The sequence below is a fragment of the Barbus barbus genome (genome assembly GCF_936440315.1).
Source record: "Barbus barbus genome assembly, chromosome: 15".
In the NCBI taxonomy this organism is placed as follows: domain Eukaryota; kingdom Metazoa; phylum Chordata; class Actinopteri; order Cypriniformes; family Cyprinidae; genus Barbus; species Barbus barbus.
The window spans coordinates 7,025,085-7,037,749 of NC_136743.1; the positions used below are offsets into that span (position 1 = coordinate 7,025,085).

The 12,665-nt window shown below is 36.4% G+C and overlaps 1 protein-coding gene across 1 annotated transcript in view; it reads right to left on the minus strand.

The window, feature by feature from the left end:
• LOC306881686 (voltage-gated potassium channel subunit beta-1-like) overlaps nucleotides 1-3,645 on the minus strand; it is a 31,473-nt gene extending 27,828 nt beyond the window's left edge. Inside the window, exon 1 of the mRNA XM_079435888.1 lies at nucleotides 3,176-3,645. Within this exon, the coding sequence (XP_079292014.1) occupies nucleotides 3,176-3,390 (215 nt within the window). The 5' untranslated portion in view covers nucleotides 3,391-3,645. The remainder of the gene's footprint in view (nucleotides 1-3,175) is intronic.
• Between the last annotated feature and the right edge of the window lie 9,020 nt (nucleotides 3,646-12,665).

The following is a 12,665-nucleotide window of genomic DNA, read 5'->3' on the forward strand; positions in this document are numbered from 1 at the left end:
ACTAACACTTACTGTGATTGATTTCTAATAGGCCAATGGCCAAGACAACAGAAGCCCACACACAAATACAATGACAAGGACAAATGCGTGCACACACACACACACACACACACACACACACACATACACACACAGCACGACTGCCCATCTGGACTGCAGCGCCAGCCAGTGAACCATGAAACACTGCAACTGTTTGTTTTAGTGCTGGGAATTCAGAAATACCAGGCAAAATTCCACTTTTATTAACTGAGCAAATGCAAGAGCAAGATACAAATACACACACACACACACACACACACACACACACACTGCTGATACTTAATCCCTTCAACACACTAAGATATGGACTTAACCAATCTTTGGACATCAAAAGTTTTTAAAATGTATCTTAATCCTTCTTGTCATTTATAAAGTCAGAAAGCAAGTGAGACAGAAAGAGACAGAGAACACAGAAAAAAAGCCTTACAGCTCAGATTTGTTGACAGGGTTATGATTAGGTTAAGCAGAAGCAGGATCCAAAATTAATGCTCAAGACACAAATGATATAATATAATATAATATAATATAATATATAACTTTTGATTCAAATAAAAATTATTATATTATTATAATTTTTTTATAATTTTATATTTCATTTAGTTCCTATATGGTATGCAACCCAAATAAAGTCTGAACCCGAATAAAATGAGGAACAAAATTATTCTGTATATGATTTCTCATAATCATTTCTCCATAAAATGGAAAAAGTAAAATAAGTAAATTATGCAAAATAGAGTAAGACATATTTATCGCCTGCACATTTTCTTAATACTTGCCATTAGCACATGCAGTAGAAAGTTAAATTTGGACCCCGATCAGAACAAATCCAGAGATGAAACAGCAACATTTACTTCCATGTCACACATTTATTCAATTACATTTACTCTGACCACTGACAACAAACACAGACTCTTAATCAAAGGCGCACACTCTGGTGCAACAGAAAGATGTTAAAATATAAGCAGCACTTCTTCTACAAAAATGTAATGTTTACAAAAAGACCCGAGGTTCTACGCTGTCAGAGCAATTGCTATTTCTAAAGATTAAATCACAGTGAGTGACAGATGATTAAACCACAGAGACAGATATTTGTTCTCCAGGACATCCGACATGTACAGATAAATAGAGGGCCATTACTCATGGTTAACTTTGCCCCGTGAAAACAGCCTATAAGGCTGCAAGAAGTTGTGCCCTGCAAGCCTCGAATGGTTTAAAATGTCTTCTTTTGCCACGTGATTTGATTATGACTTCAATAAGTCAAAATAATGTTATAAATTCAATTGTCTCCTCAGCCTTTTCTCTAACATGCTTATATTCACATTATTTTTTTAAAAAGGTGCAAGTGCATATATCTGATAATGTTAGCAAACACACACGCACACACACACACACACACACACACACACATGTGCATGTGTGTGTAAGAGAGAGAGAAATTATATATATAATATGATGCAAATAATGTTGCACCAAAATCATTATTGTAATGTCAATATTTTGCATGGCTATTTTCTCACCTTTTCTCAAAAACACAAAACATATAACCATTTTTCCACCTTTACATAAAATTAAACAGGCTGGTTTTTTTTACTGCTGTCCCTTTAAGACTATGTAAACAGACTATTTGCATGTAAAATGAACAGCTGTGTGCACATGGAGCACAGGACTGATCAAATGTTTGTGTTGCTCCATCTTTCAGTAACAACTTCTCTGCAATGCCTGCATTACCTTGTGTCATGTTCACAAAACAATCCTTGCTGAAATCTGCCACATAAACTCTTATGGTCAGACTAAACTGACAAGGATCTGGTTAAAAATAAACTTTAGCAACACTTTCCTAACATTGGAATCCTTCGGAAAGGATATAGCAGGAGATACAACCAACCAGAAACAAGCACAAGGTTTCCCTGCATTTAATCTTCTTATTCTTCAGCTATTTAGGAATTATAATATGTATAATATCTGTTTTGAAAGTGACCATATGTTTTCATAGTACAGCAAAATCTTATTTCAAAAGATCAGGACAAGCTAATTTCCTCATGATATGGCACTTTTAATCACACAATTAATTCAATGAAAGAGTAGAAAAGTAATAAATGTCAAACATGAGTGCGTGAAGCTGGACGTCAGCCAAGGGTGTTCAGGTTTACCCTACCGCCCAATTATGACCCCTGTCCGACAGCTAATGTGTCCAATTAGATTAACGCACAGGCAAACAGCCAGTTCTCTGTCGTTATGGAAACTAGCAGATATGCATAACTGTTGCATGCTTGTGGTATACTTGTGTCTCAGATGCAATTAATTATTTCCAGCACAAAAACCATTAGTTCACACTTCCCCCTCAAATTCACACACACACACACACTCACACACACACACACACACACACACACAGAATGTTTTCAGCTCTCTGCACCAGCCTTTCCTCCAATTCACTATTTCACACAAAAGACAAAAAAACTGTTCATTTTGAGCGCGTAACAAAGAAAAGTAATCTACTGTTCACAATGGAGCCAATCACAATTTACTTTTCGCTTCATCAATCACTCCACCACCTCAAAAAAAAAAAAAAACACACATTTTCATGAACTAAACACCCCAAAATTAAAATCCTGTCATCATTTACTCATCTTCATGTCGTTCCAAACTTGCATGTATTTCTTTCTTTTGCGGAATGTAAAAAGATATTTTAATTAACAAAAGAGTTTCGGTTCTCCATTGCATGGACAAAAAATACTGGAAGTCAATCGGAAACAAAGCTGGTTATTAACATTCTTCAAAATATCTGTTTTTTTTTTCTACAGAAGGAAGAAATGCATACCAGTTTGGAACGACATGAGTGTGAGTAAATTAATAGAATTTTCATTTTTTTGGATGAACTATCCCTTTAAGATTTCAAGTACAGAGTTTACTAGTATGAGTTGTAAAATCGGTTCATTCACAGCACCGCTATTTTCATAGAAACCTTTTCCATGTCTTTTTGAGAATGAAAAGATTAACAAAGATCAAAACAAAGTTATCAAAACTATACCCATCAGTGTTAAAACAGAATACTCAATAGACTCAAACTGTGTCTGAACTTATATTTTACAACATTATCATCAAGTTTTCGGTGGTTGCCAGAAGTTTTCTGTACCTGTACTTCATGCCGGTGAGTTTTCCGGTGGACTCTTTCAGGGAAATGTGGTGCCTGTGTGTAAAGGATCCCAGGCTCCGGGCGATCAGCGCCACCGTTCGGAACCGTGCCCGTGCCGCGCTGGCTGTGTTTGGACTCGAGGTGTTCTGCTTGTTTGGCTCGCTGGTGCGTGGGGCCTTCAACCCATGATCCGTACACGCGAAGGACACCTGCATGGCTGATAACTGCAAAGGAACTTGAGTAGGAAAAACCGAGACAGCTTGTCCTGGAAGTCCAAGAGAATCAGGATGGAGTTCTGGATTGGCTCTCAAATACTGAGGAGTTTATAGTCACTAGTTTACAAATCAAAGCCTGCCTCTCTCTTTCCAAAACTCTTGCTCTCTTTCCCAAAAGGAGCTGATCCTGCCGTTTGATGCTCTTCTTAACCTGTGCGATGCTGCTGTGCCCTTCACTCTTCTCTTTGGCTTGCCTCCTTTTGTCACGCTTTCCCCTCCACTGATCTTAGCTGACCCTCAACGGTGTTCCTCCTCTGGCTGATGACGGTCTGAGGGGGTTTTCTTCAGCCCACGCTCCTCACCAAGACTATAAGAGCAGTCCGAGTGCACCGCAGGAGACGCACAGCTATGCAACAGACTCCGGGACTCTGGTGGGCTGTGAACCAGATGATCGATGTATTCCTGAAACTCCAGGACGAAACCGGATGACCTTTCCGAAAGCTGTCCAAATGAGTGAACTGTAAGGTGAAAAATACCCAGCGTCCCGCATCTAAATGTCCTTTTTCCAAAAACAGGCGAATGCAGTTCGGCTGGCACTGAAAACAGTCAGTTTGATGAAGAAATATGTAAACGAAAGCAGACAGGCAGAGGAGAGGACAGAGAGAGAGGGGGATGCGGCATGATCACTGGGCTGTAAGTTAAAGAAAAGCTAACAGAGATGGAGAGAGAGAGTGTGAAAGAGGAGGCATGAAAGCGTAGCATGTTAGAATGATACTCAATCAGAGACGTTAAGGAGGGAGGAGAGAGAGAATGGGAGATGGAGAGAGAGAGACTGCAATGAGACTGAAATAACTGCAGTGCTGCGCTCAACAGTGAGAGTGAAGACAATCCATCTGGATGGAACACTATGTGTGTATGTGTGAGTGTGATACGCTTGGATACGTTTATAATGCAGATGTCATTCTCATTTCGCAGTGTGTCACATGTAGTCCACTGTGAAAACTTGAAAAAGGGTGTGATGGAACAGTTAAGCATTGATTGGACATATTGATTTTTTTTTTAGCATATATTAAACCCCTGAATGATGTTACTGACTAATGTTACTGACATCTGGTTGTCAAATGAAACACAACATGCAGCATTAATGTGAAAGCTGAGCTTACTATCCTAAAAGCAGCGAACAAGCCTCCTGTCAGGTCATACAATGTCCCACAATGCACTTGTGTGCTACTGCTTTCCTCGAAACTTCCTTGTGCTGCAGTGGGATTATAACAATGACTGAACAAAACATGCCGTTCAGTGAAGGAGATCAAAACTAGACATCAAGTTAAAGCCTGAATCTGGCCCGTAAACAAGGCCATGTGATCCAACCTGACTGGTGCGCTCAGATATTAAAGACTCAACCTCATCGAACCTGAAAATGTTTTTATTTTCTCTCCAAGCGAATTGACTCAACAGCACAGACTCTCACATAAAATAAGTTTGAGTTTTTAGAAATTACAAACTAGAACCTGACAGAAACCTAACGTAATATGTGAGAAAACGGGACAGAACCAGCCTGAAACCTGTTCTAGCTGGCAAAGAAAATTCCAAAGAATATTCACTGGTAATGCTCTCCCAAAACATGGCTTTTAACACCTGGCTGTTTTTACATTTTATAACGTCTATAATACACAAGCGTTTGTAGGATTATATATGGACCAATCATAAAAAACACATAATTAGTCAAATATAGAAAAATAAAAAATAACATTAGTATGATGAACAACTTCTCAGCTATCATTTTTAACTACAGTAGGTAATTATTAGCTTGCATATTGGTTGTTTATTAGTACTTAAGCACATATTAATTCTGTATTCATCATGACCATTCTGCATCCCATAATCCTAAACTTAACAACTACAACGACTACCTTACAAGCTATTAATAAGCAGTAAATGAAGAGTTTATTGAGGCAAAAGTCATAGTTAATAGTGAATGTGTTCCCCATTCTAAAGTGTTAAAAAATAATTTAGGATACAAATGATTGGTTATTGTCCAGCAGTGTACTTAATGTGTTATTTTCTTCTGTATATCACTCTTCCCTGTATGTACCAGCACTTACTTGCCTACGTCTGTTACACTATGGCAATTCAGCGCGGTGTCTGAGATGTTAGCGTGTCTCTAATAAGATCGGTCACAAACATGATCCCTGCACGATCTAATGTGTAGCGTCTTATTAACTCACTGTCATGCATTGTGTGCAACACATTTCTTTTCCCTCTTCATGTTTCGTCCATTTTCTCTGCTGCTAAAGAAACTCTTAAGCCCCTTAAAAGTCCTCGTCAGTACTCCTAACAATTTTGGACATTAAGACCTCTTTTAAGGGTTAAGATGCTTTCTGAATTATTTTTTTCTTTACTAGGATCTTTTCTTTAATTTCAAGAGGAAACACCCACATTTCAAAGAATTTTCTTAGAATTGTGTTACTAGGAGCAACTCTTAGCACTAAAATTCTTCATGAATACGGGCCCAGTTCTTTTTCTCCACAGCCCAGGTAAGATGCTTCTGACGTTGTCTCTGGTTCAGAAGTGGCTTGGCAGCCCTTTTCCTGAAGATGTCTGAGCGTGATGACTCTTGATGCACTGACTCCAGCTTCAGTTCACTCCTTGTGAAGCGTGAAGTGTCTGAATAGGCTTTGCTTGACAGTATTCTCAAGCTTACAATCATCTCTGTTGCTTGCGTACCTTTTCCTACCCAATTTCTTCATTCCGGTCAACTTTGCATTTAATATGCTTTCACTGTAAAAAAAAAGTTGAGCCAACTTAAAATTTTAAGACAACCAGCTTCAGCAGATTTTTGAGTTCTCTCAACTTATTTTTGTAGGAGATTCTCAACTTTTTGTTGTATAAACTTAAAACAACAAGTTGAGAAAACAAAAATCTGCTGAAGCTGGTTGCCGTAATTTTAAGTTGGCTCAACCTTTTTTTTTTTTTACAGTGTTGATACAGCACTCAGTGAACAGCCACCCCTTTCAGTAATGACCTGCTGTCACTTACCCTCTTTGTGGAGGGTGTCAATGATTGTCTCCTTGAACCATTGCCAAGTCAGAAATATTCCCCATTATTGTGGTTTCAAAGAACAAGAGATACCCCTAATTTATACTGTAGAGATGGTCATTTAATGAAGATCAAATGTAAATATTCTAATATTTTGAGATACTGGACTGTTGACTTTCATGAGCTGTAAGCTCTAATCATCAAAATTAAAAAAAAAAAAAACTTTTGAAATGTTTTACTTTACATGTAATGAATCTAGAATATATGAAAGTTTAACTTTTTGAAATGAGTTACAATAAAAAAATAAACTTTTTCAACATATTCTAATTTTTTGAGATGCACCTGTATATACACACACACACACACACACACACACATATATATATACATACATATATACACACACACACACACACACACATATATATATATATATATACACACATATATATATATATATATACACACATACATAAATATAAAAAATAGAAGTAAAAAGAACTGCCTTTATGAGTGAGTAATGAAATCATTCACTTAAACAATTCATTTGAGAACAGTGATTGATTTAGCAACAAAACAAGTGACTGTCCTTATCAGCGAGTCATCAAGTAATTCATGCAAACAATTAGTTCATTAACAAGAGTACTGCATGTTGTTATGATTCTGCTGTGGCTTTGCTGTCAGAGCAAAAATAGACTCAGTAAAAGTACTATATAAATATAATGTAAGTGGCCAATTTGCTGAAACATTTTACGAGAGTTTTGCATTTAAAATGTTTCAACTTTACAAAGTACACACATGACCTCAAAGCAAACAGACGGTGTTGGAGTCAAACTCTGCAGTGCAGTGGCCCTCCAGGACCAGCTGCACAGCCCAACTTTCTCTGACAGTCTTAACTGAGTGTAAGTGTGTCATTTAAGAGAGCTTAATCTGAGACTGTCACACTTTGGCATCCCCTGATGGAAAAACTATTCTGGCACCCTGAGACAAAGATCTCTCTAAACGTCCCCCTGATAATGAGACTCAGTCAGAGATCACCCACTTTATTACGCTCTCGTCCAAATAAAGAGCTCTAACAGGAAATTAGTTTAGTCAAACATGGTTTTGCAAGAGCCCTCTGAGGACATCGCTCCCTCATTTTAAACGTCTTAGTTTATCCAGATAACATTATCGTAAATTTCTCCTCACTAAGAACAGTCGAGAAAGTCACTGATTTAAAGAGACCATTAAATCTGATGTGGGCTGCAGTAGAAGATAGTGAAATGAAATAGATACAACCATTGGCACTGGAGCTGGGGGGACCATTTAGCCTTCTGAACCGAGTTTAGTCAGCTGATATTAAAATATAATTCTGTTGGCTTTTTAAAAGTTATTTCCTATTATAGTCTTCATTTCACTACATTTCAACAGGTAAAGGCATATTTTTTTTGTTAAGAGCAAAACCATACAGACACATTGCATGCAGAATTGCAAAAAATTATAATTATTAGAATACTTATTTAATTCATACAACAAACATATTTAGAATTTTGAATATGACTTCATATTAAAAAGTAAATTTGCTACTGTCAATGTTAGTTTAAGCTATTTTTACTATTTTGTTTCTAGTCAATTTCAAGTTTTTTTAAAAAAGTTTAAATATCAGTTTCAAAGTCATTCTGATGGGACACAGTTTTGAAGATTTGAATTAGAATGAATGCATTTTAAAAATGCAATTTGTAACAGTAAATGGTTGTTAAAAATTAAAAAATTTTTATATCAGTGTGATATACTGGAATGAGTTACCATGAAAAACTTAATAATTAAAAAACGTAATTATAATGACATTTGACTAATAATTAATTATGAATATTAGACTTAATTCAGGAAGGCTAACTTGCTATCATGCATTAAAGGGATAGTTCACCCAAAAATGAAAATTCTATCATAATTTACTCAGCATCAAGTTGTTTTCCATCAACTTTGTTTTCCATAATATGGGGGAAACAATACTATGGAAGTCAATGGGGACCATCAGCTGTTCAGATCTTCTTTTTTGTTCAACAGAAGAAATGCATACTGGTTTGGAACAATTTGAAGGTGCAAAAATGATGACTGAATTTTCATTCTTGGGTGCACTATGCCTTTAAAGTAAAAAAGCAGAAAAACAACATAAAAAGAATATTATTTTGGACTGTTGGACACGCATTATTAATAGGCTGTAACAGGCCTCAGCATGGCACGTACTCACAGTATGAATCTGTCAGTCACTGTCCATGACAATTAGTTGTACAGAACCCCTATAATTGATAATATATGCTTTTCACCTCAAATATGACAGGATTATGTAAAGAACAGATTTACATTTTGTCTACATAATGACCTTTTCCTTCTGCACAGCTCTGTACCTAACCCTCATCTCTCTCTCTCTTTCCCCTCAGAATAATCCCAGCTGTCCTATGGGATTAGTTGTATTGCTAGTCATTAGCATAAAAAAACAGTGTGAGTCAAAGCAGATCAAGCTGGCTGCTAATCAGAGCTAATAGCTTTATTTTACCCAGCAGTAGCCCCTCCTTCGATGGCTAGAATAACACCACTGACTGATGTTTCTACTCATAAATAGAACCTTTGATCTTTGACACATGCTTTCACGCACTGATTATACAGTATAGGTTCTTGTCTTTTCATTCCAAAAGACATGCTCTAAAAATGCAAAGTGTCTACATATACAATAAACATGTCAAGAATGTAATTGAAAAGCAGCAAACATGATTTTGAAAATCTGTTTGACATATTTTGAATCTCAGTTAAACACTTTGGCCTGGTTTTTCCTGCTTTGTGAACTCTATTACTGTAAATCCCAACTGCTTCATTTATTCAAACAGATACTGAATCCATGGCTTATTTAATTTGCTAATGTACTTGTGTAAGCCGTTATGGGTCATGCAATTTATTTTGCGTGATGAATAAGTGTGCAAGTAAATTAATATTACAAACCGCAGCTGATAACAGTTAAAAAACATGACTCCAAAATGAAGCAATGTTGAAAGGGCCGTTCATTAAATCAGGGATGTACTTGAGTAATCGAATTCTACTTCTGTACTAAAGTATTCTTTTGGATAATTTGAATAGCTGTTTAAACTAAACACTCGTGCACTTTTGTACAACTACAAACCAATTTACCTATTTACTTTTCTTTAAAGGGGTAGTTCACTCAAAAATGAAAATTTCACCATCATTTCTCTCTCATGTTGCTCTAAAACTGTATGACTTTTTTCTGTGGGATACAAAAAATATGGAAAAAAGCTCTAAAGCTCTAATCCCAAAGTTGCTTAAAAACATCTTCTCTTGGGTTCTGCAGAAGTAAGAAATCCATACATGTTTAGAACAACATGAAGGTAAGTAAATTATGACAGAATTTTCATTTTTGTGTAAGCTATTCCTTGAAGTAAATAGGTCATCGTGGCTTTCATTTGTTTCCCTTGAAGGAGATATTTTTAAGGTGAAAAAAGTTCATTTTTCAGATCTAATAAGCCAATGAAATAATTTTACTGCACTTACTTTTTAAATTCATATCAGTGTACAAAGTTATAGGAAATGTATAAACAACAGCTGAAATGAATAAATTCAGAACCGGTTTCAGGAAATACATTACCTTTCAAAAGTTTAGGGTTGGTTTAAGAAATTAATTAATACGTAAATTGAAGCATCCAGTGAGGTATTAAACTTTCTATAGAATATGGGAAAAATTCATTTGATTTAAACAAAAGTATTAATCAGCACACTATGATTTTGAAAACTGATAATAATATGAAATGTTTCTTGAGCACCAAATCAGCAAATTAGAAAGATTTCTTAAGGATCATGTAAGACTGGAATATTGCATGCTGAAAAAAATATGTTTTAAAATTACATTAATATCAAAATTATTCAAATGAAGTATATTCAAACAGAACTGTAATTTCTTAAATTGTAATAATATTTTACAATATTACTGCATTTTTAATAAAATAAATGCATCCTTGGTGGACATAAGAGACATTTTTCAAAAACATTTAAAAATATTACTGACCCCAAACTTCTGAATGGTAGTGTAAATTCAAAATATCCAGTACATAAATTTCTGCCTCGCTTAAACAGACTCTAGACATTATTTGTAATGGATTCCAAAATATTATTTAAAAGTGACATTTTGCAGAGAACATGCTAAGGATAAATATGTTGCTCGTATAATAAAATCAGCAAGTTTCCACTTGTTCATTTGTTTGCAGTGAATTTTGGCACTTTCTCACAAGCCATGCAGTTATACCACAGTAAGGTTGTCCAAATGTCATATAAAATGCTTACTGTGTTAAAAACTAGTAATATGCACCTGTAGATCATTCCAGCAAAGTCCAGCAAAGAGCATCCATGGATCTGCATGAAATGCCCCAGCTGCTGCAGCTCCAGGGCAGAGTTGGATCTGCCTTCCCAGTGGGGACAACCTGCTGTGTGGTTTGAGCTCAATCCTGTCTCTTGTCTCTGGAGGAAGCGGCCCGGAGTTCTCTCAGAACGCTGAGCACTTCTCTGCCTAGGGACGTGAATGTTGCTGCAAGCTGCCTTGTACAGGTACATTTTGCTGAAACTCACCCAAATGTGCAATGTAGTCATAAAGATGTGAGAACTTTCCCACCTTGGCAGTTTCATATGAATATACAAAGCTATGAGTCTGTGCAAACAGCTGCAGCCAGCTCATGCCAATCCAAATACGGGACATGGAATTGGTAATCCTTTAGTACCATCCAGTCATGGGTTTTCTGACTTCATGGCATTACAGTGAACAATGGGAGATAAAATTGTAAGTCATCTAAAATCCTCATGTTCCCTGTGTGACTGTAGTCAGAAAAAATCCAAAATCTCTGGGTAATCTCCCACATGCTCACACAAAAACAAACCCTGACACACACAGGTGGTAGCGGCAGCTGGATCAACTCAATTACTTCCCTAATTCCAGAAATGAACATCTAAACACATAGCTTTCAATAGCACCGGGTTATGACACAGCATTATTCTTGGTAATTTGTTAATTAGATAACAAAATCAGCTCTTGCATGGGTTCTGGCGCTGTCTGGCATCAATGCTGACTGCCAGCTCCTTTGTGGATAAGCTGGGAAAAGCTTCGGCCATATTTCTGACATCAGATCAAATCAGTGGAATGGTATGAAGAGAATTTCAGCCAGAACACACATATGAGACGCTCCAGCATGGTTCTTGTAACCTCTGTTTCTGCACAATGATAACAGCCTTTTCTATTAGATGATACTCTCATGTTTTTTGTTCTATGTGAATTTTTGTTCTTTGTGCTCCTCCTCCTCCTTCATATTTAAATAATCTCAATCTCAGAATCACAAAAACATGTTAACAGACCAAAATTTAGACTGTCTTAAATATGGCATAATCAAATTCCGACTAATTTAAAAAGACTTTTGTTTTCAATTCAAGCTTGCCTACGACTATTTGTTCTCAATTCAGCCTGGCCTACGCAGATTTGTTCTAAATTCAGACTCGCCTACATAGATTTGTTCTCAATTGACAGTCACCTACATAGATTTGTTCTCAGTTTAGACTCGCTTAAGTAGATTTGTTTTCAAATCAGACTCACTTACATGGATTTGTTCTCAGTGTAGACTCACACACACAGGTTTGTTCTTAATTCATAATTACATAAACAGATTTGTTCTGAATTCAAGCTTTAATGGTCTTGCATTTGAATTCAGACTCAATTAAACAGATTTGTACTCCAATACAGACTCAGTACGTACAGAAATCTGCTTTAAGCAACCTCAAACACAACAGCTTCAACAGATCGAAAATCTCCAATATGGTTGCACACAAATTCAAATACATCTGTTTGAAAATTTAGATAGCCTACACAATTCAGACTTAAATGGATTTCCACTGAAATTCAGATCAGTTCTCGATGTAGACAGTGAAGGGTTCTCTACAGAGTGTACATGTAAGAAGACTGAGGGACTGGGGAAAGACGAGAGAGTCTCTGAATAATATTTTTGTGAAAAATATGGGAAACAGAAAGAGATCTATGACCATAAAGAAAGAATACCGCAGAGAGAGAAGGATATGGAACTGGAGAAAGAAAGTACATGAATGGAATACTGATAACTAGCTTGACAGATCTCCTTATAACTGCTGCAGGCAACAAATTCAGCTGTGACAATGACTTCCACACATGCTTACAGACATACACACACACACACAAT